General features: G+C 37.9%; 3 protein-coding genes and 2 long non-coding RNA genes across 5 annotated transcripts; 2 read left to right on the top strand and 3 right to left on the bottom strand.

Moving 5' to 3' along the window:
• Window positions 1-75: 75 nt before the first annotated feature.
• LOC136243096 (uncharacterized) lies at window positions 76-8,673 on the bottom strand. The gene is made up of 3 exons (XM_066034612.1): window positions 8,534-8,673; window positions 341-3,370; window positions 76-279 (listed from the first exon to the last, which is right to left on the bottom strand). The coding sequence occupies exons 2-3, from the start codon at window positions 3,364-3,366 to the stop codon at window positions 192-194; spliced, it is 3,114 nt and encodes a 1,037-aa protein (XP_065890684.1). The 5' UTR covers window positions 3,367-3,370; window positions 8,534-8,673; the 3' UTR covers window positions 76-191.
• Window positions 8,592-10,215, top strand: LOC136243162 (uncharacterized). The gene is made up of 3 exons (XR_010694761.1): window positions 8,592-8,653; window positions 9,821-9,916; window positions 9,966-10,215. It is a non-coding gene; the product is annotated as an uncharacterized lncRNA (long non-coding RNA).
• Window positions 10,049-12,602, bottom strand: LOC136243113 (uncharacterized). Its single transcript, XM_066034631.1, has 2 exons — window positions 10,604-12,602; window positions 10,049-10,309 (listed from the first exon to the last, which is right to left on the bottom strand). The coding sequence occupies exons 1-2, from the start codon at window positions 12,358-12,360 to the stop codon at window positions 10,225-10,227; spliced, it is 1,842 nt and encodes a 613-aa protein (XP_065890703.1). The 5' UTR covers window positions 12,361-12,602; the 3' UTR covers window positions 10,049-10,224.
• Window positions 12,603-18,982: 6,380 nt separating this feature from the next.
• Window positions 18,983-20,883, bottom strand: LOC136243166 (uncharacterized). The gene is made up of 2 exons (XR_010694763.1): window positions 20,779-20,883; window positions 18,983-19,315 (listed from the first exon to the last, which is right to left on the bottom strand). It is a non-coding gene; the product is annotated as an uncharacterized lncRNA (long non-coding RNA).
• Window positions 20,884-21,186: 303 nt separating this feature from the next.
• On the top strand, window positions 21,187-22,077 carry LOC136242298 (carbonic anhydrase 2-like). Its single transcript, XM_066033706.1, has one exon. The coding sequence runs from the start codon at window positions 21,187-21,189 to the stop codon at window positions 22,075-22,077; it is 891 nt and encodes a 296-aa protein (XP_065889778.1).
• Window positions 22,078-24,664: the final 2,587 nt, after the last annotated feature.

Genomic DNA, 24,664 nt, shown 5'->3' on the forward strand with positions numbered 1-24,664 from the left:
TATCATATTATTATAATGCACAATACGTATATATGTTCAGCTGGGTGCTTGTATATTCACGCTGAAATTTAAAATACACTATATAAAACATCTTTTCATAATATGAATCATGAATCACACACACACTGAATAGTTATTAGGATGCACAGCAATAAATGTAATGTATATATGTTACAACAAAGGCAAAGGTTTTAGCTATTTGTTGACAAATTGAGAAGACTCTCTTGGAAAGCACAATAATCACAATCACTGTTCTTTGACACGACATAATCATCATTTCTATAATATATGAACACACAATTTAGTGACACGCATAATATAACATATAGTAACTACAAACCTTGCAGATACTTCTAGCTCATTGACCTCTCCAATATAATCCACAAAGTTGTACTCTTTTGAGGGTTTCCTCTTTAACACGTACCTCTGAATGAGTTTGTTGACACCAACACAAGCAAATATGAACAGTGGAAAAATCACCAAGGCTAGTGTTATTTCTGTCACAAATGGGTTTAAAAATTCGAAGGTCCCCACATTAACAAACAAGACCATGATTAAGAGAATTACACTATCTAACGAGTTGATAAATTCATTTTTGTATGGCTGAAGCCAAACATGGATAATTGCAATAAAGACACAGGCTGTTTGTAAGTAAAACTGCATCTTATGGAAGTCAACATTGCCTGTGTATGCAAGTAGAAAGATCACTTGACGACAAATCAGATAATAAGCAGCAAACCAGCGATACTTGTCCTTGTAGCAACCTTGAAGCTGATCCAGTAATGGTTTGATCTTGATGAAGTTAATTTTTCTGCTTAATAATGGCTCCAACAAAAGGAATAGTGGTAGACCAATTCCTACAACCAGTTCACACAACACAGCCACTATACCATAGAACATGTGTCTACCATGAAAATATTGAACATGTGGAGAAGAGTACGTGTACACCTTATTAATGTCAGTGAAGATGAGTGGCCTCAGTAACTGTAGTGAAGTGGATGCTAATGATGTGTAAGATAACAATAAGAGAAGACAAATAACACGAAGAATACAACGACTGATAAACAATGAAATCCTTGGGGAATATTTCACAGTGTACACAAATGCAAAAAGCAGAAATGTGATTGCCACAGCATGAGAGTAGTGAACAAACAATCGGTCAATTCCACTCATTCCTTCTACTAAACAAAGTTGTCCAAGAAAACGAGGAGTCAGTTGTGCAAAGCTTGATAAAATGATAACAAACTGAAAGGCACCATCTGAAATGTTAGGATTGACACTCAACAATATGCTCATCATACTGTAGTAATAGATTATCCCGTACACATATCCTGATGATATCTGAAAGTTGAAGTACATTAAACTAAACACACCAACAACCACTATAATCCAATACAAACAGGTCAACACTACCACTAACACTGTCATTCCAGTACTACAATGATCTACACTGATACAGTCAGCAGAATCATATGCTAGAGTGTACCTTGGACTGCACTCTCCACAAGCACTCCCTGTTCTGTGTTCAAAGCATTGCCCATCAATTGTATCTGGTAACTCAAAATAGCCTCCTCTGGTCTCCCTGCGTGTAACAAAGTTACATAAGCTTTGCCGACACAATGATGTAGTGGGCACTCCATCAAGGCTACCAAACCAGTAACCTTGTTTGATCTCATTATAATTATCATAACACTGAACCACTTCATGATTATAACAGACACACCCCCTAGATGTTGAGCTATAAGCAAACCCAGGATGTCCTAGACAAGGTACCAGTTCTACTACAAGTGTGACTTCAATTGGTTGATAGTAATAAAGAATGGACAATAACTGAAGTGTAATGTTAACGTTATTAGTAATCATTTTGCCAGAAAATGTCATACTAACAACTGAGCTATCATCCACCTGAAAACGGTTCCCTGATAGTGTAAAGTTGTTGGTGCATCCCTTGCACTCTGCTCTAAACTGTGTTGGCTCAGCGGGTTTATCAAAATAGTCAAACACAGTACCACTAAATGTCACCGCACGCCCAAGAATTATGTTACTGATGAAGTAGCTGGTATTGTCAAATACAATATTGTCACCATACAGCCTTAAATGATGTGGTGAAGTGGCCACAGGAACTCCAGCAGTATCATTTAGTTCTAACTCACAAGAAACATTAGTAGCTGTACCATTAACAATTTCTGAATAGTTAAATTGACATGGTATGTACAATATGGAGTCAATGTCCGAGATATTAGTACTGACATCACATGATTTGGGAACATTAAAGTATAAAGAATTACCACTAAACTCAGCTTTATTGTTTATGAATGACACTCGGGCATTCTCTGGTAGTGGTGAAAAGGTGACACCATGATTAGGGCAACCAATAGTTAAATCTATAAAAATGGCTCCACCTTGTTTCTCTGCTGAATTATTTGTAAACTGAATAACAGCTTCATCAGCAATATTGACAACAGCCTCTTGGTCTATGTATAAACCTGCTCCATTATCAGCAGAGTTGTTAACAAAGTTCACACTGTCACTCAAGGAAAGTCGGTAAGATACAACATGTAAAGACACGCCAATATTGTCAGCAAAAAGTGTTGACTGTATCTGCAATTCAGAGGAGACACAAGTACTTGTAACATACACGACACTGACAGTTGCAGTATTATGAATGAAATCACTGTTTACAATATGTATATTACTAGAGTAGCTTTCTCCAGTGTTGCAATTTTCATTGACATACAGAGCTGCACCACGTCCAGGAGATGAGTTGTCTACAAATTCACAGTCAGATATTAACATAACAAAATTACTGAGTGTATTCCAAATATAAACCACTCCTCTGTTATCTCTTGAATTTTTGTTTGACTTTAACCCGACCCTAGTCAAACTTATAGTCCCAGAAACGTCATATAAAGTGATGGCCTGTGTTTGCGAATACTGAAAAGTAGAGTTAACCAGTACAATGTTAGTAGTTCCATTAAATGTTACACCTGCAGTATCTGCTCCATTAGGATCACCACACCTGTCCCATGTGATCCCCTCAATGACCACATTATCACATGACTCACAGTACACACCCCCACTATTGTTACACATGATGGTAGTACCACCATTACCAGTTATTGTGATGTTGTTTAGATCACCTGATCCTATTTTGATGTTATCTTCTAGTGTAACTGATTCTGATTTAATATTGATTACAGTGTTACTGGTCATGTAGAGTAAAGCAGTGGATAGTGAAGTACACACACATTCTCCATCAACACAACATGTAGTATTGTCACTACCACTAGTAGTGTCGATGGTGATCACTTTACCAATGGCAACTTGACTGGTCAATGCAATCAACACAGAGATCAAGATCATCATGATCCTGCAGTAGCACAAAATACATATTAGCATTCAAATACTTTGTGAAAATGACGACTGAGGAAGCCTTCAACAAATAGTTCATTGTAAAGAGCTTGAAAAGTATCCCTAAACAGTTGTTGAAAAGAAAATGATTTCTCTATGGTTAGTCATGGCAGTTAGTTGTTCAAAACTTGTAAATGCCTATATTGACATTCTTTGAAAAAGCAATTAAACAGCCTAGCATGCAGCTTGGAATATTTCAAGCAAATGGGATCCCATTATATTCTGTGTATTTTGAGTCAGATGGTCTACCACAAAGTATCATTTAAGCTCAGCCCATCATAATTTTTTAGCCTCTGTAATCAAATATCATTATATGGCACACAAAAATACTGCAAACCAAATTTATCAGATGTTGAAGCATTGTTTACATATTTCAGTACTAGCCTCTCATATTATTGATACTAGTCTTACTAGATTCATACAAAGAAATTCCAGTATCATTGTAAAAAATGTATCCACATAGTCTTAGGGTTAGGGTTGAATAACCCTAAGACTATGTGGATAGTAAGACTAGTATGAGTTTTAGTTAAAGACTTAACCCTAACCCTAAGTCTAAAGACTAAAACTCATTTTTGAGTTGTATTACCAGTTATAAGGAAACAAAAAATATTATAGCATGTTGTCCTATATACAATAATAGCAGCAGATCCAGGGGGCACAGGGGGAATGTGCCTCTTCCCAAAAAATACATTGTTGTAGAGCGGTCAGTCAATATTCTAATAGAACAGTCGGTCAATATTCTAATAGAACATCTAACACTATTAAGAATCTTATTGCTGAGTACCATCTACAGCACCAAACCATGGGCACACTTAGCTAGACTACGTAGTCTGCTAGGAGCTTTTTGCACATTAAATGTACTTGGTCCTTTGGATGACAATTTACTTTGAGCTCAGAACTGAACTCATCATTGTCACTATTCTCTACATGCAGCTGCAGACCACTTAGAAAGCATAGATTATTATAAAACTACTCTACTACAAAATCATCAGTCCTGAAACACATAAATACCTTTAGCTTCTGGGGGGCTGCGCTCCCACCCAGAGCTCTGCTTCATATAGCTACCTACTACCTTTGTCATAGCGTGCCCTCCCTTGCCAAACTCTGGACCCACCTCTGAATAAGTATGCTATTACCATATGACAAATGAACATAGTATAAGCTAATCAGCACTGTACCTTGTATCCTTTCACCATCTCATTACAACTCCCTTCCTTTACACAGTTCACAGACCATGTCCTCAAAGAACTGATTCAGCTAGTTGTACTTTACTCAATGATCAATTATTTGCAAGCACGGATGCAAATATCTTAACTTCTTAGCTGGGCTGGATCCATAAATTTAAAGTGGTCAGAATTTTATAGTGATTGTAGAGTGTGTATAGCATATTCAGTATGGTGAATGAGCATGCATAGCTAACACACCGTTCACACTACCCTCTAACCCGGGTAGAGCATGGCATGGCTCAAAACAATTGCAGTGTGAATCAATCGAGCTGTGCCAAACTGGGTCCAACACGGCACGACAAGGAGAGATGGGCTGGCACAGGCTGGCCTGTCACGGAAAAATCGGTCCGGGTAAAAATGGTCCGGCCAGACCACTTTTGGATACCAAAACTGGTCCAACCGGACTGATTTTAGTCAACCAAATTTGGTCTGGCCGGACCAGTTTTTGGTATCCAAAATTGATCCGCCCTGACCAAAAGCGGTCCAGGCCTAGCTACGCATGCAAATTCGACACGGTCCGGCACTGCATGCCCACAGGGGCAGCAGAGAAAGAAATTGTTGATGTGAAGGTTCCAGATGTCATTCATGATCAGAGATAGAATAACCCTTCCTTTAACCAAGCAAGGTGGCCCATAAGGGCTTCATGCAGTCTCTGCCATTCTGCCCTCACCAGTGACTATACGTGTAGTAACTTTGATCATATAGATACTTTACAGGAGATATCACCTGCAACATATACCGAGGTGTGGCTCAGCCACGAGGAAAGTCAGTCTGCATACTTGCAATGGATGGCTAACTTGCACCAGCACTGCAGCTCTTTCACTAACTGAAAAGTATGCAGCTAACTGAAAAATCGGTCAGGGTAGCTAAAACTGGTCTGGCCAGAACAAAATAATTTATAGCTGTATACGCCAAATATGGAAAACAAAAGAGCTTAATCCGGCTAAGCACCTACCAAGCTCGTCTGCATCCAGTGCCTGATCCAGTGGTAAGCCTGCTTCGTCCAGACCAGTTTGGTGAACAAAACTGATAGCTACATGCATGTAGTTTGGTGGACTAGATCCCAAAACTTACTGAAAATTGGTTTGGCAGCCCCTGGTCTGACCCGGACCAATTTTGGTCGGGTTGCACCAGTTTTGAATGCCAAGAGTGGCCCGGCCGGACCAGTTTTTGCCCTGGACCAAATTTGGCATTACAAGCCTGGGATAACGTACAGTGTGAACGCATTCCGAGCTGGTTAACGATATACCTTGCTTCTTTGGCCACACAGCGAGTGTATTCTATGCTCTTAAACTGTTCTTCAAAATGGCTACAACATACCGCCATTCTTGTAGATTTTGACAGTTACGCTCAAACGATGCGTTAATATTCCTGGCGAAAGGAGCACCCAATAACTTAAGCATGGCATCTATAACATTGTACGACTTATTTCAGCTGGTTCTATGCTTCCTTGCTACAATTCTAGTGCCTTTTTATTAAGTGCCTAAATAATCAAAAGTTTGTGCACCTGTCTTAGCTAATTATTATTTGGCGCTTGCATTATCAAGCTCGTGTCAGATGCAGTAGTGTGGACAAGTGCCAATCCGAGTTCAATAACCCGAGTTGAAAACACTCTGGTTAACCCGGGATAGTGTGAATGGGGTGTAAGGGGGTCTATACCCATACCATGCTCCCCCAGGAAAATTTTACAAATGAACCTGGACAGTGTACTTATTTAACAAAACAGCATAAAAGAATGTAACTGACAATGACTGCTCTATTAGAGTATGTAATTTTTACCCCAAGCAAAAAGTCAACTATGTCATTCCTGCTCCTTATTTTGTAATTTCTATGGAGTATGCAGCTTTGATAACTTTATTTTTACAGGTGACTAGATGCAAAAGCAAGAATTGCACAAATATAAATATTTTAAAACAAGTTTCACCATATATAGCAACAATATTTCTGAAGCATAAAACTTAAGGATGCTATAACAACCCAGTGTGTTACTGGATAGCATATAGGCAGTGAAAGCGAGGATGGGGGAGGAGGCAGGGGAACCATGTGCTCCCCACTTACAATGCTTCATTATTCCTATAACAAAAGATTGAGCTACAACTTTCCAAACACATTTAATATAACAGGCTGTAGGACCAGGTGCCCTACAAACCTTCAGCACTTGTGCCGTATAGCCTTAGTAAAAAATATCAGAGCAGTCAACTACTGTAATAGAACAATCACAAATTTCCATTTTTGATCGAGCTGGCTGGCGAGCTGCTGGTATACTACATTACATGAAATATCAACTGCTACTACTGCCAAATGTTTTGGACCATAATTGGCCATCATTCTAAACAAAAATTTGGTGTCTAGCTATAGAGTGTGGCATCAGAAGTTATGGAAGGGACTTTAGTGTCATTGAGAGACTCCTGTGTAGCAAACAATGAAAATTTTGACACTCTTCACCCAGATGGTATAAAGTTTCAGATTTTTTCCAAACTAATAGCATAGACAGACTATGCATCAAACCTTATCACAACACTGTGAAAAAGAGTTGGCTTTTCTTTTCTTGGCGGTTAGATTCACTCTCAATTTTTAAAGAAAGCACCATTGTGCATGGAATCCAGTACACTATTTGCTTATTACTGTGTACTTTTTGACTACAATAACTCTAGTCTAGATGAGATCTGGCTAAGTAGACATTACAGTATTTGATTTTGTATAGTAATTTAGTTTAGTTAAGTACATATTTATGGATGTACAGGCGCAAGCCTTTATCCTTAAAATACAAATACAAAGTAGCAAGTTTCATCTGGTCCTTTGTGTGGAGCACAAAATAAAATTTTCATCTTGTGAGATACTAAAACTATGAAGACAACAAGTGTACCTCAGGCTTCATGGTGGATCTAGCAATGGGATACTACAATGAACAGTAGGGGGATTGATTTGTAAAGGTTGATTTTTCGGATTGCGGACCCTAGCTACTAGCTATAACTATAGTTATGCAGTTTTCAGTGTTGGGCAAGTTACTTTGTAAAAGTAACTAGTTACATATTACTTGCAACTGAACTATTTAGTTACAGTTACATATTACCCATAAAATAAAGTAACTGTAATAATATTACATATTATATTACTTTGTGTCCACAGCCTTAAGCTGTCACGTGTGAAACTACCACCTTATCATGTGACATGATTGCGTTGTTGGACAATGTACAAATCTTGGTTATAAGTAAGAAGCTGGTGAATTAGCTTCATTCAGTAGGCTTCATTACTTCGTTGTGGCTAGGCATTACTCAGTGGATTACTAACGAGATTAGTAACTTTGTTACTTGTAGTAATAATATTACGTAATATCAGATTCGTTACAGTAACTATATTACTTAGGTAACGCGTTACATTTGTAAGTAAAGTAACTTGAGTTATATTACCTGTTTTTATAGCGTATTTCATTATATTACTTAGTTACCACAAAAGTATAATATTACGTAACGCGTTACTCCCAACACTGGCAGTTTTATATACAGTACACACCATTATCATGTCCTCGCGAGTGATGCATGCACTTATCAGCTACAACACCTGATTGCCAGTGAAGTCAAGTCTTAGCTACTATACTGACTGTAGAAAGAAATTCCCAACTACTTAGTGCCCAGCAACTCAGCAAACAAACAAATAAGAATAAAATCACTTTAAAAATCACTCTAAAATCAATATCCCGTCCTGGTACATAAATGCTCAAGACCCTAACCCAGCAAGACGCCATGACTTGTCAAGATATGTCATTTTCAATATTGAGCTACAACTCTATTTCAGGCACATCATAGGTTAAACCGCCATTGCAACTGTGTTTCAGATCATGACAAAGAATATAAATGAATTGTTGCATGCATGCACAGTTATACACACGTACTCACTTATGCACTGAACCGCTGAAGTCAAGGTTTGCAGTGAATCACGTGACGATCTTGAGAAAGCTTTCTTCGCAAAGTCCCCCCCACGTCAACACGTGATTTTGAGCCTACCAGCGTACCGCTGTAAGTTCTTATATAAACTAGCTAGCCATATACAGAGATGAACTTTTATACAATACTGAAGTGATGGAATAACTAGCTATACCACACTGCATGCAGCGTAAATATACTAACCCCAACATGCATGCAGTAACAAGTTCCATGCCGCAACTGGCAAGGTGGATCAAAATTTCTGCTCTAGGGATGTGGGTGACTAAGCGATTTGTCGACATGTTGCAGCTTTCTAACCTCGAGGCCCCTATATCTACATCTTCCGTGATGCTGTGAGGCTTAGAACTGAGATAACACGTGAGCACTACAAATGTACTGAACCCTGTATGTGCACATGGCTTCCTTGCATAGCTGCCTCAGTGTACATACAGTGACATTAGAGGTCATGTGTGTATAACATCACGATAACATGTATTCTTTGAGCATGTTTATCCCTCTCCATACTGAGCAGCCTCTACAGTACAGCCATAGTGTTGTCTGGCCCCAGCCAGCAAGTACGTAGTTGATCAATGACATCCATTTTTATCTCAAGGAAGGCATGGACTCAATTCGAATGGTAGTTATAGAATTGGAGTAGCTATTTACATTAACTAAAGTGATTTATTTGTCAGCACAAGTGCTGAAGGTCTGTAGGACACCTGGTCCCGCTACAGCCTGTTTCAGTAAAGTTGTTACAGAAAGTATATTTGAAAAAGTATTTACTCTAGAAACATGCACATGGTGTCATCACCACACAGTTTCCACTATACCCACAACATATGCACACATGTAACAGAAATTCTTTCTAATTGTCAACCTTAATCTGATTCAATGGGTACCCCATCAAGACAACCAATTCCTCACCAATATTAGCTCATGCATGTACATACTTAACAACATGTATGTGTATAACTAGCTATATGAACTGCTGTTATAATCATTTACTTGCAATTGTATTCTGGCTGAGCATGCATGCACATTTTGTCCACAGACTTGCAGACCTGTCTGTGTTATAAGACCTATATACACAGTAAATACAAAATGCTGAAGGTCACTACTAATCTCTGCCATATACTATGTAGTGGAAGTTACTACTTGTATTTATTATGACTTTATTTACAGCACAAGTGCTGAAGGTTTGTAGGACACCTGGTCCTATAGCCTGTTTAAAGATGTTATTAAGTACACATGTTTGAAAAGGTGCAGAAAGGAGAAAAATCCACAACAAGAACTGCATGGCAGTCTTGAACCTGCAGCCATCCGATTTACACTCAAACGCTTACAGGAGTCTGCCAGGTGGTCAGGATGTTTTCTCCTTGTTAATTTCATGTATTTTTATTCATAGGAACCCCACAGAGTGATTTATTATCCCAACTGGAACCAAATGGACATTTGGTGATTGTTATTACTTGAGTATTGTGACAACACAGCAGTCATAGAATATCTTAGTTATTAACACTCATCCTTGGACTCGTGTTTCATGTGTCAATAACTAAGATAGTTAATTCTATACTCCTGAAATATAATAAAATAAATAAATACACACACACACACACACAAAAAGTTTCACAAGTCCATGTACTGCATTAGACATATTAAACCAGTCAATCGTGATTTGCTGATAGGCTAAGAAGCGATTCTTGGAATGTGGAGTAATAACTCTTAGATGCTACCGGTTCTTGGTTACTTCTGCAACAATAAAAGCACAAATATTCTATGTAACAATGAGTAGCTAGCTATACACCATAGTTTCTATGTCCCACACGAGGCCAAACAAGTAAAGTTGGCATTACAGCCTGAACATAATTTATACGTATATTTACAGGAAAAGTTGACAAATCAAATTGAACTTTAAGTAAAAGACAATAACATTGTACTTGCATGAATTAACAAATTCAGCCGCCTTCTTCTAGAGATTCACACAAATGAACTGCTTAAAACGTTGTGAAATAATTCATAACAAATGTAACATTAGCTACACACCTTATTGTTTCTTCTACATCACTGGAGTCTTCAGCACTGCTCAATGAATGATAGCGTTGAAATCTTTTCCAGAACATACAGTTCAAAACGGCTCTCCTTATCATAATCAGACAATAAAACAACAGTGGAAAAATCACCAATACTAGTGTTATCTCCGTTACCATGGGTTGTAGAAAAGTAAACGTGGCAATATTAATGAGTGATATCATAATTAACAGGATGACCCCATCTAGTGCATTCAATAGATCATTCTTGTAAGGTTGAATCCATATGTGAATGAATGCAATAACCGTACAGGTTGTTTGCAAGTAAAATAACAAGTTATGATAATCCTTGTTGAAAATATACATGACTAAAACAATAACTTGACGACATATAAGATAATAGGCAGCAAACCAGCGATACTTGTCCTTGTAGCAACCTTGAAGCTGATCCAGTAATGGTTTGATCTTGACAAAATTAATTTTTCTGCTTAATGATGGCTCCAACAAAAGGAATAGTGGTAGACCAATTCCTACAACCAGTTCACACAACACAGCCACTATACCATAGAACATGTGTCTACCATGAAAATATTGAACATGTGGAGAAGAGTACGTGTACACCTTATTAATGTCAGTGAAGATGAGTGGCCTCAGTAACTGTAGTGAAGTGGATGCTAATGATGTGTAAGATAACAATAAGAGAAGACAAATAACACGAAGAATACAACGACTAATGAACAAAGATACTCGTGGAGAATATCTAGCAGCAAATACAAACACTAACAACAACAATGAAACAGCAACAGCATGACAGTAATGGATGAACAGCTGATCAATTCCACTCATTCCTTCTACTAAACAAAGTTGTCCCAGAAAACGAGGAGTTAATTGTGCAAAGCTTGACAGTATATTAATAAACTGAAAGGCACCATCTGAAATGTATGGATTGATGCTCAACAAGATATCCACCATACTGTAGTAATAGATTATCCCATACACATATCCTGATGATATCTGAAAGTTGAAGTACATTAAACTAAACACACCAACTACCACTACAATCCAATACAAACAGGTCAACACTACCACTAACACTGTCATTCCAGTACCACAATGGTCTACACTGATACAGTCAGTAGAGTCATATGCTAGAGTGTACCTTGGACTGCACTCTCCACAAGCACTTCCTAACCTGTGGAGTTTACATTGATCATTAATGTTTTTGGATAATCTAAAGTAATCTTTTGTAGTCTCTTGATGTTTGATAAAGTTGCAATATTGGCTGGGGCACAAAGTTGTTGTCACCACTTTATTGACAGTACCGAACCAGTAACCTCTCTTGATCTCACCATATTCATTGGTGCATTTCACTACATCATGATCATAGCAGCTGCACTCCTTAGATACCTTACTGTAAACAAACCCAGGATGTCCGAGACAAGGCACCAGTTCAACTACAAGTGTAACTTTGATTTGTCGGTAGTAGTAAAGAATTGAAGTCAAGTGAAGAGTAATGTTTGTATAATTCTCTATGTCTTCTCCCGAAAACTTGATGCTCAGTGAAGTAGTGTTATCAACTAAAAATCTATTACCATACAACCTGAAATTGTCCAAACAGTCTATACACTCTACATTAAACTGTGTTGGTTCTGCAGGCTTATCAAAGTGATCAAACGTACTACCATTAAACACCAGTGACTGGCCAAGGACTATTCCACCAACGCAATATGATTTATGGTCTTCAAGAAATCTAAAGTGTTCATTGTACAGCATTAAATAATGTGGTGAAGTGCTTATAGGAAAACCACGATGGTAGGTAAAATCACAGCGTATATCAACAATTGTTTTATTAACTATTTGTGAGTAGTTAAACTGACATGGTATATATAAGATGGAGTTGGTGTCATTGACATCAGCAACAATATGACAGTATTTAGGGATGTTGAAATATAGAGAATTACTAATTCCTGCAGCTTCATTGTTCGTAAACCTAATGCTTACATTGTCTGGCAACATTGAAAATGTAATTCCCTTTTTAGGACAATTAAAAAGCAAGTCTATAAAGATAGCTCCACCAAGCAGTTCAGCTGAGTTATTGACAATAGAAATGTTTACACCATCATGAAATGTGACACTGGTTCCCTGATCTAAGTACAAAGCTGCTCCATTATCAGCAGAATTGTTGACAAAAGATACATTTCCACACAGGTGAAGTATCACAGAAGTTAAATACAGTGAAGAGCCGACGTTACTGCTAAAATTGGAAGAGCAAACAGTTACGTTTGTACCAGTGTCTGAGCCTCGGTTTTCAATATACACAACAGCATCAGGTAAATCGTTAGACTCAAATCTACTATTCCAAATTTCTATCACAGAACTGTTACTCCCATCAATATACAAGACAGCACCATGACCTAAAGATTTACTGTTCACAAATTCACACTCTGAAAACAGCAGTCTATTACCGCTGTTGTGGTTTATGTATACTGTTCCACCTTTATCACCAAAATATTTGTTAGACTGAAAACTAACCTTGGTCATGTTTAGTGTCGTTTCACCATCTGAATCTGACAGAATGATCAACACTATTCCACCAATACTACTGCTTGGGTTCATTTCTGTATGAATATTGTTCAATGTGACATTATACATGTTGATTGATGTAGCTTGTGAGGCAGTAGAAACAAACTTTAAAGCATACTCTATACCGTGGGTCCCTTTATTATTATCAAAACGTGAGTTGTTTAATAAAAACGATACTTGGTTGGCATCAATACTCCACCACAATAGACCACCCATATTACCCTCAAACACCGACCTGGTTACCAACAATGAAACATTACCATTACCTGCATCAATTATGAACACAATACCAGCAATGGTTGAGTATGGCTTTACCAAATTGTTGGAGACAATTATGTCAGCTAACTCAATTGTATGCACAACACTAACACCTAAGAGAAAGCTCACCGCTTGACTGTTATATAAAAATAATGTGTTTGTGATAATGATACTCCATGTAGCAAAAGAGTTCTTATCCACCACACTAAGTCCATAGGCTGCTCCTAATTTAACAGTACTACCAAAATATCCATTCCTATAATACATGTTCCCATAAATGGTTAGATGAACAGAATCATTTCGGTCTTTATATCTCTCAATGCTTAGTCCACCAGTGCTAGTTGTTAGTGATGTTACATTATTATGATTGGATAGAAAGTTTGTATACAAAATTGTAATGTTCCCTGAAACCTCATACAGTAAAATGGCTAGTGTTTGAGAGTATTGAAACGTAGAGTTAACCAGTGCAATGTTAGTAGTTCCATTAAAGGTAACTCCTGTGGTATCTGCTCCATTAGGATTACCACACCTGTCCCATGTGATCCCCTCAATGACCACATAATTACATGACTCACAGTACACACCCCCACTATTGTTACACATGATGGTAGTAACACCATTACCAGTTATTGTGATGTTGTTTAGATCACCTGATCCTATTTTGATGTAATCTTCTAGTGTAACTGATTCTGATGTAATGTTGATTACAGTGTTACTGGTCATGTAGAGTAAAGCAGTGGATAGTGAAGTACAAGTACAATTTCCATTAACACAACATGTAATATTGTCACTTCCACCAGTAATGTTGATGTTGATCACTTTAGTATGGACAGGTTGACTGGTGATCAAGGTGATCAAACAGATCCAAAAAGAGGTCAAGATCATGATGATCCTATAATTACACATACAAATCCACACACTTGTTACTGACAAATGATTGCAGGTGTGATTTGTCCCATACTACTATTCAATACTGAGCATTCAAACTCTAACAAAACAAGTTATTTTTGTCTTACAGCTTTATATTAAGCAGAATAGTAACAGCCTCTAAAATACAACCAGCCTGATTGTGGTAGCTACTAGCTGGTGCTTTTCAGCTTTTACATGCAGGATAATCACACGTTATTGATGAACAATTTTATATAGTTGCTCTGACAATATTATCCTGCCAGCACTCCTGGCAGCCTATGTAATAGCCATACGCTCATAATAGCTGGCTGTCTTCAAGGATTTAATAACTTGAGATGATGTCAATAATTACCAAGGCGCAGCTGACTCTGAGGTAATTATTGACATTACTGATGGTCATGAGTGCCTAGATAAAGTTACAGGTTTTTGCAATTGAATTCGGCGACTTTGCAATTGAATTCGTCCTGTTTGCAATTGAGTTCGTCGCTGTTGCAATTGAATTCGTCCCGTTTGCAATTGAATTCATCGGTTTTGCAATTGAATTCGTCCCGTTTGCAATTGAATTCGTCGCTTTTGCAATTGAATTCGTCGCTTTTGCAATTGAATTCGTCGCTTTTGCAGTTAAATGCGTCCGTAACAAGAATGGCAGCTGGAGCAAACACGAAAACATGATGTAGCAGCTGCTACAAGAACTTGTTCAAGTACAACGGTAGTAAACAACTCTTTATAAGGCAATAATTCTCCTCTACAGCCTATCCAGCAACATTCCAAACTCTACTACGCCATTCGCGATGGGTGTGGTCACTCGCGAGCAAGTTAATTAATTTGTCAGACAGCTATCAACTTCGTGTACTACCAGCTTCAATTACCTTCTAGTGTCTCAAGTGTAACTCTCCAAGGCATAAATAGTTCATCTCTTAATGAACGGGTTGGTTTCTTGGAGCCGTTTTGTTTATGACGAATTGTAATGCAAACGCGACGAATTCTATTGCAAAACCGACTAATTCAACTGCAAAACCGACGAATTCAATTGCAAAACCGACGAATTCAATTGCAAACGGGACGAATTCAATCGCAAAGGCGACGAATTCAATTGCAAAAACCTGTAATATAGAGAGTTCCTATTGTAAACACCAGTGGCATTTCAGTGAGCAACACATGGCAAGCCATGGGACATGAGTAACAGTTCATATTAAGTTAGATACATTTATTTTGTATTTGAGGCTTTAGAGATGTGTGGGAAAGGCAGCAAATGTGAATAGCAAGGATTCAAGTATGAACCAGCAACCACAATGGTTTAAAATAATTATTAATTCCCTCTGTATAACTAGCTAGAGAAAACAGGCGTACCTGTTACAATTGGCTCTCACTTCCCTTGGCCTTGTATTGATTGTCCACGGCAAGAAACTAATTCCATTACTGTGGGTGGCTGTAAACAAGTGTACTATAGAGTCAAGTGTCTGACATTTGCTATCAAGTTTCTTTGTAAATAAGAGACTTCTATAGATTGTCTAATATTGAGCCTATTTTGCTCAAATTATGCTATCAAAATTTATTGTTGACTACTTTATTGGGCATTGGTTGACTGTAGTATTAGAGTGGCTGCATTATTAGAGTATCTCATTCTTTTGGTATTTTTCAGTAAGGCAGGTGCAGTGTGTTGTATTGCTCGCACACTTTAACTGCTAGCATAACATTTAATACTTTTGCTAGTCTATAATGCTCGGCATAATTGGCACAAGCATGAATTAGCATGTGACTAGCTAGCTAGCTAACTAGCTCTACAGTGCTGCTATTTCTATACATGTGTATCAAGAAATGTTGGATTTCAAAATGTATGCCTCAGAATGTGAGAACACCAGGTAACAGTTATTGTTGCCTGACTGTTCCATTAGAGTATTTCAATATTCCTGTTAATTCATGTAGCTACCACAGTGAGAACCATGAAATTTTAGAGTCTAATTCAAGTGAGTATTTGGTTTTAAAACTCTGATATTTGAAGAATCTTGCAAAATCAAAATGAATTTTGTTTTTGGAAACACCTTGACCAACATTTTAAAGCATATCAAAACATAATGTATGGGTTTTGTAAAACCGAGCATTTCCAGGTGGTCAAAATTAAAGTTTCTAAAATACTAATAATTGTGCATTAAATAAATCTAACATCTATTTTATATCCTTTTCATAACCTCAACTTGATGAAACAGGCTGATCAAAATATCTCATGCTATTCCTTCTCCAATGGAAAATAATTGTATTTTGCATTCCACACAAAAAAAAGCTAATTCACAACCTTTAACTCACATAATCTATATATACATATAGCATACCATACAACAAAAGAAAGCTCTTGAATTTTTCTATCTAATGCTGACCGTATTAGTGTGATAACATTATCATAGTTATTGCTGATGATATCATAATGGACGCTCCATACATTAAGCTTTAATTACAAAAATACCAAAATTACAAGTTCTAACCCCCAACCAAATCTCTAAAACTTGGTATCAATCTATGCAGAGAAGGATGCTTAATAAGACTCTGAATGCAAAACAGGTTAGTTTTCAGAGATATGTTTTAAAACATGCCAAAACAAGTGTTTTTACTGGCATTCTGTACACGTAAACTTTGCAATACAAGGTTTCTTTCTAGCTTTCCCTTCATTGCTACACAAATAACTTACACTTCACCTTTCATCAAGGAATATCTGATGAGCCAAATCTCGTGTCCGTTAACCACAGTATGTGGAAGTTATGATGCTTTGTTTAGAAGACAGTGTTACGTTTATATGAAACAGACAAAACCTACATGCGGAAATCCGGAATATTTTTGATATGGTTTGGTGCCAAACTGCATTTAAATGTAACCTGATACTATAAACAAAATTGCTATTTGGTACTGTCTTTATACATAAAAATGAAAACACTTTATGCTTTATGATACAGTAAAACACATACAGCAGCATTTAGACTATACTATGCATTCAGTTGACATTGTTACCACAAAGTCCAGGCAATGGAATTTGTCTGATAAATTGATAAATTAAGAAAGGTCAAGCAGACTAGCTAAGGTCATCACATATGACATGTCCCAGATACATGAGCACTTAACTTATAGTATAATCTGATGTGGCTATCTAATCAATTATTTGCTTGTTTGTATATCTGTATGTCATGTTGTGGTGCATGTGCAAGGTTGGGGGGGATTGCCCCTTGGAAACTGAATGCCCCCCTTGCCTCCTCTAAAACTCAAGGATGCCATTTGACTAAAAGTGCCTCGAAATCCAATCTTGTGATAGCTATTCTCAACAGTCCACTATTTGGCTAAAAAATCACTTCTAGCTACTGTAGCTATTTTAATTTCCAAAGTTTCCTCTTTTACACAACAATATCAACTTGAAATTAAAATTGTTTTGCAAGAGATTCAAAAAAGATTGCTATTTCTGGGAGGGGGGGTACAGAGTTGGGGGTAACGCGTTATGTAATAATATTACTTTTACAGTAACGAGTAATATATCGCATTACATGACAAAGTAGCGAGTAATATGTATCGGATATTACATCCGGAGATTGTAACGAATGTAATGCGTTACTTCCTTTTAAGGCAAATTGTATCCAGGCACATGATTGATTGCACTTTGGGTCCAAACAAGACTGGAGATAGCGTTATAGGCATGGACAAAGAATAATAGTGTGTGGGAAGTTCCCTTGAGGCCAAGATACAACAACAAAGTATGTATTTGTTACACCAGAGAAACACGTGTCTCACTCGTGCCACTTGTAGTTGTAGGCTGGTAGCTTACATTTAGAAGGTTGGACTTACTTTATAGTTTGTAACGAACAAATGTAATATGTAATATTATTACTAGTTACAGCCCTCAGAGTAGCGAGTAATATGTAACTTGTTACGTTTTTCAGTAAGTAATATGTAACTAGCATTCTACATCACATAAAAGTAAAATTTTTAGAGTAACGACCCCAACTCTGGGGGGGGGGGGGGGGGTAGGCATCCCCCAGACCTGAGCCGCTTCGTGCACTAATGAGAATCCTTCACTACCCCTGACTGCATGCATCAACCTAACCAGATTACTAAATTCTATAAAAGAAGTAATTTATCCTTGCATGCCCCCCGTTGAAAAATAATTTTTGAAAAATCTTAGGGAAAAGTTGCAGTATATAGCTAGATTGGCATTGTTATACATTTTTTCATGTTTTAGCATAACTTTTAGGTTATTTTCAAGCCTTCAAATTGCAAAAATCCTGCAGCTTCTGGGGGTGCAACCTCCAGAAATTATACTTTATATTCAGACAGCCATGCAACAATAGTCATGTTGTGCCCTACTTGGCTTGTCAAGGAAAAATCGGTCTGGGTAAGGCCGGACCGATTTTGGTTGACCAAGTTTAGTCTGGCTGGACCATTTTTGGCATCCAAAATTGGTCTGGCTCAAACTTGGTTGGCCACACTGATGCACCCCTGACCACTCGGACCAGTTTTGGTCGGTCAGCGGGTGGACCATCAACGCATGCAGCCAATGATGCATAGCTAAGTTGTTTGTGACGGATCACTACAGCTGACCTGGCCTGGAAACTATTATTACAAGTAGCATGATTTTGTTTCCCGAGCTGAATCGATTTATGGAAATGCATATTAGTAGCTAGAAACTAAATTCCACGCATGTCAGCTATATATAGCTATAAACACGCAACACAGTCACAAAATTAATACTGTTTTAATCTAAAGCAGTGTGGGATGATAAAAGTCCTGCATTCTTCTCTCCATGTCAATATCCTAGTGGGAAGTAGAAGTTTTCTTCCAAACATCAGCTCAAATGGTGCATACTGAGTTCACTCATGGTGTGCAGTGTTGTATGCTAAACACATACATGCAGGTATCAAGATATATTCTTCCCAAGTATCTTTTTTATATGCTCAATAAACTTCACAAGCTCTGCAGTGTTTGGTTGAATCTTTCATCCAGCCTATTAGTGTTGACAAACAACCATAGCGATATGATGGAAATCACCAGCCTATGCTGGATCACTTATACTTGAGGATGGTAGATACGTATATAAAAGCTATCATTAAAACATGTCTTATCTTCAACTTCCGCATATAGCTCAGAATTTAATTTGCTGTTAAATTCTGACCCTTGGTCAGTTTTTATTAATCTGGGAATACCCATTGTCATAAACAGCTACACATATCATCTCCTATACACAGCACATAGAACAGAGAGGAATGTGTAGCTATATGTGCACATGCAGGTGAAAATTAGTATAATTTTAAAGTTGTTTAAGTAGTGAAAAGCATACAGGGAATATTATAAAAGGTATAACTTTTAAGGAAATCTTTATGATTCCTGTGGGGACATGTAATCAGTATAGGAGATGATATAGTTCACATTTAGTTATTTAATGGAGCAAACCTAAACTATCATCTCCTATCACATAGAAAAGAGAGGAATGTGCAGTATGTATACACATGCAGGTGTTATAGGTGTATTGTTCTAAACATGCATTGGTGTTTTTAACTCATGATCAGACATTATATGTGCACAAGAACACAGTGCACATGCTACTGTGAGCTTCACTGTACAAGCCAAACAATAACAGTGTCAGCTCTTCCCTTCATGCATGATTTAAATATTAAGACATTAAGGACTCTCTACTTAAAATCTGCATGGGCTAGCCACCCACCTTCATTATTTCTGGATCAGTGCCTGCTGATGAATGTTATAGGTGACTGCTCTATTAGAGTACCTCAATCTTAAGTACCTCCAATGCAGCTAGCTGATCCCATGCAATGATCCGTGCCCTTGTTGGATAACCTTTAGCACAAATCCATGTAGTGATAATGCCTGTAATGCTCAGTATTTGGGATTGATAAATTAGCTATAGCTAAGTCGGCTGCAGTGATCCGTCACAACAACTTATAGTTATGCACCATTGGTTGCATGCGTTAATGGTCCACCCGGACCGATTTTGGTCGATCCGAGTGGCCAGGGGTGCATGTGGCCAACAAAGTTTGGGCCGGACCAATTTTGGGTGCTAAAAATTTTGGTGATGCTGTAAGCGGATCTGGTTGAATGGATGTTGTGACGTAAACAGTGCACTTACGTAACACGTAAAACGTCATCCAATAAACATTCCAGAGCTCAAACTTTTTGTACACAGTTTCACCAGACCCTCTTTTTAGGGTCGGGCGCCGCGAGACTATTTAAATACAGGCCCCCCATGTAGGTCAGGTCTGAGAATCGCCACTGGCACTTTACTACATATTCAGCTGTCTATATACACAGCAGTAGACATACCGATTCAGTCATAAACATACACATTAACATTGCACAGCTATACACTTGATTTTCGTACAAGACAGTCACCAATTAAAGCACATCATCAAACCAATTTTTACGAGCGTCAACAATAGCTATACCATGACTCACATGTGTATTTAAATAGTTGGTATCTACAGTTTTGTTTGATTCGTAACTACCAGATTATCTTTAGTCTCTTCAAGTGAGTCACGTGACTGGAAACATTTAGTAACCTTGACCTTCTGCAAATGATATTCATTGTCCGCGTATATAGTCTATGCGCACGATATTAACTGTGTAGCATACACAATAGCTTCACTGTAGGTGAAGACGTGCCGTATTGCAAACCGAGCTGCAAACCATCTAGACTGTTTAATACATGCACTCTCAGTGTGGAACCGCGACTTTATGCGATTTTATGACGTTTTATGCACGTGATCGAATGACATATTAAAATATCACGCCTATATTATTGCCATAAAAAGCTGATCAAAAAGTTCATTTATAGAGTGTTGGCGTTTAGCTATGCGTATGATGATGTCGTACGCTATTGCTTCGTTGGTACTGCTGCTTTGTTTGTTGGTAGACGTGCAGGCGATAGGCCCAATCTTCAACTACTCTGACCAAGTCTCTTGGGCTGCTAATCCAGCGTGGACATGCAATGGCTCAGTCTATATGCGCCAGACTCCAATCAACATCATCACCAACAATGTCGTTCCTAGCAGAGGCTTGATTAACTTGGTGTTGACAGGATTTAACCAGAGCTTAAGTGGCAACTGGACTAACAATGGTCACGGGATACGCTTCAATCCAAACGTTACCGACCACGGTATAACTGTGCGAACTCACCTGGGCCTTTACGATTGGGCGCAGTTTCACTTCCACTGGGGACCCGACGACACAGTAGGCTCCGAACAAACTGTGGATGGACGAAGTTTTTCTGGTGAAATTCATCACGTCAATTTCAAGAGAGGTGGCACTCGCTCGGACCAGGACTTCATCAATGTGTTGAGTGTTCTTCTGGTCAGTGACAATACCATACCAGTTACTGGAGCATGGCAGGAGCTTCTTGACAATGTTAGAAATGAATCTCAAGGAGTGGCTTCAGTCACTGGAATACCACCAAGTGTCTTCATGCCCCAAAACACAAGCTACTATTACTACCCTGGCTCCCAAACTTCTCCTCCTTGCAATGAAATTGTACACTGGTTTGTAATGCAGAACACCCTGCGTATCCCTGCAGCGTTTCTTGAGCGATTGCGTGTTATTCAGGACTTTTATGGAAACCCAACCATCCGAAACTATCGAGACACTCAGCCAATTTACAACCGCCAAGTTATGGTGCGCAGTACTGATGGTGCAGCATCTAGAATGGGAAGCAGCCTTGGTCTCCTTTTTCTGATGATGGTTGCCGCAATATTTTTGTAGACTATATGTGAGCTCTCAAACAAGAGAAAGTTTGGAATTTATAGCTATGTAGAACCCTTTAGAGTTTTATTCTGTGACTGTATGCATGTATACTGAGCTGTTATATGTGTTGTTTCTTTAGATGCACTGATATAATTAGTTTTTTTGTTTCCAACAGCTATTTGTAAAGTTACCAGGAACTACTTACAATTAAGACTGACATCACACCACATTGCCAGCATAGCTCCGTAAACACTGTGGTGGTCTTCATGATAGAACTGACTGATTAAATGAACATTGCCATCAGATTTTAACATCTATATAGGAATTCCATGCCATTATTGGGACACATGCATGGAGAGAGTATGATCATTCTTCCTTGCTTAATTGCAGTATATACACAAACAAATACAAGAACATGAAGATGTGGATAAAACTAAATGTATATGGCCGTGCAAAATTATACTTTTATGTTTCTGGTCCTACCAAGAGTAAATAATAAAAGAGAGAGTGTCTAACTCCAGTATGCATGGGCCATCAAAAATGACAGCCACAAGTCCACAGGCTTCTCTTGAATTTACAGGAAGGGTGTTAATATGCTTTGGCTTAATTGTATACATTAATATAGCTAAATAAGATGTGTTAAAGAGATTTCAGGGTCATCAAATCTGCAAGGAACTTAAATATTAAATTACGAATGTTTGGGGTTTTTATTCCGGCTTTGCAGAACAAAACCAGCTGGGCTGACTGCACAGTACCCAATCTTACATTCTAACTGTGATGGTAAATGCATGCCTCAAGTAAATGCACACATAGTGGAAAATACTCCTATTAGCTACATGCATAATATAGGACCTTCAATATATAGCTAAATTTTCCTATAGCTAAATGTATTTTGTGCTTATGCATGCTACTTCAAATTATTCTGTTGGTTTCTTACAGCCATTATAAATGTCATATTTACCAGGAACTATACTCAAGGTCTTGACATATGACATCACACACCACATTGCATAGCTCCAAACATTATGTAAACACTGTGGGTTTCTTCATAGAATTGATTGATTAAGTGATTCACTGAAAGACATTATCATCATCATTATTTTAACATCTATATAAGGATAATTCTCATGCCATGCCGGCACGCTTGGAGAAAACATCAGTTCAAGCCATTACCCTTATGTAAATGTATGGAATTAGGCCAAACACCATTGATATGTGAGACTGAAGCCTTCTGAAATATAAGTCACTAGTCTTTATACTGAGAGAAAATATGACAAAAGATAACAACGTGCACTAGTAAAAAATATCAATAAACTTCACATGACAGCTATATAGACTAAATTACAGTGGTCGAGGTTGAAGTATTAGTATGTGTACAAGCTACATACAGACTATACATTGTATAGTTTAGTATAGCTATAATTAATTGGTTGTGTGCTGGTATAGAAATGCATTAAAGTCCCTGTATGTGTCATGGACCATGCTGCCTGTAAAGTAAACTAACATGACTGCATGACCATATGCAACAGCTATGTATATTGCTGGTTGTATTGAAATTTGCGTCCATGCCTATATATATGCATGCTGTAAGTCTGTGGCTAATATAATAGTAGAGCGGCTAAGTGAAAAAATTGTTTACTTTTTGATAAAAGCACCAAACTTAATTGGCCAGTACAATATCAAACCATCATTATAAAGTGCAGTCTGCACATATAGGGCCTATATAGTATGTGTGTGTCCAGTCTGTCTTGCCACCTAGCTTCTACCCTGTAGAGCTATATGTATATTAGTTCAGTGGCTAGTGCTTGTTGTTTGAAGATAGACCCCACAATTAGAGATGAGCTATATAGCTAGGTGTTAAAATTAAACCCTCACAGAGTGGCAACAATAAAAGTGATGTTCTACGTATAGCATCATGGTGTGTGCCTAATTGTGGTGCTTATGATATGCCATCCCAGATCATACAACAGGTGTGGATTCTCAGTTTTTTGTAAAAGCCACAGTGATAATGTGTGAAACAACCAATTGCACTGAACTGACCCTTTTTTGTGATTTCATAGCAATGTAATGTGATGAATGAATGTTGCATAGGCCATTCAGTAGGTCATCTAGCTGTGATATACTACATGCACACATATATTTGCACAAAATTATATACATATATCCTGGCATATACATTTAAGCGTGCATGGGATGTTCATGATCACAAGGATACAGCTAACTGTAGACACCAAAAGTATATACATATGCAAGTGTACACTGACTACAGAAATCTTTAAATGCTTTGGACTGCTGTCTCCGTATGTCCTATGGTAAAATTATTAAGGTCTATCAAGCAAAACTGGTTCAAAAGGACTGCAGAACTATACTGAGCCAGTCTGGACAGGATCAGCTGCTAGGATATACGATACACCATTTGCATTTAGCAAGCATGTAAATGATAGCCAATATAACTGTATTCCAGTGAACAAACTCTCAAATACCAATACGGGTATAACAAGTTCACATCCAAGTGTTACTTCAGAGTTATTAATGTGATGTGCAGCCATTTTATTAACAGCCCACAAATGATTTTGTTTTATTATAACAGTACTGTGGTCTTCCT

This window comes from Dysidea avara, chromosome 13, assembly GCF_963678975.1.
Source record: "Dysidea avara chromosome 13, odDysAvar1.4, whole genome shotgun sequence".
In the NCBI taxonomy this organism is placed as follows: domain Eukaryota; kingdom Metazoa; phylum Porifera; class Demospongiae; order Dictyoceratida; family Dysideidae; genus Dysidea; species Dysidea avara.

Coding starts and splice junctions, on each gene's coding strand:
- LOC136242298 (XM_066033706.1), top strand. CDS start 21,187: ATGTCGTACGCTATTGCTTCGTTGGTACTGCTGCTTTGTTTGTTGGTA.
- LOC136243096 (XM_066034612.1), bottom strand. CDS start 3,366: ATGATGATCTTGATCTCTGTGTTGATTGCATTGACCAGTCAAGTTGCC. Junction 280..340: donor GAGCTAGAAGTATCTGCAAG/GTTTGTAGTTAC, acceptor CATATATTATAG/AAATGATGATTATGTCGTGT.
- LOC136243113 (XM_066034631.1), bottom strand. CDS start 12,360: ATGCTGTACAATGAACACTTTAGATTTCTTGAAGACCATAAATCATAT. Junction 10,310..10,603: donor GATGTAGAAGAAACAATAAG/GTGTGTAGCTAA, acceptor TTATTGTTGCAG/AAGTAACCAAGAACCGGTAG.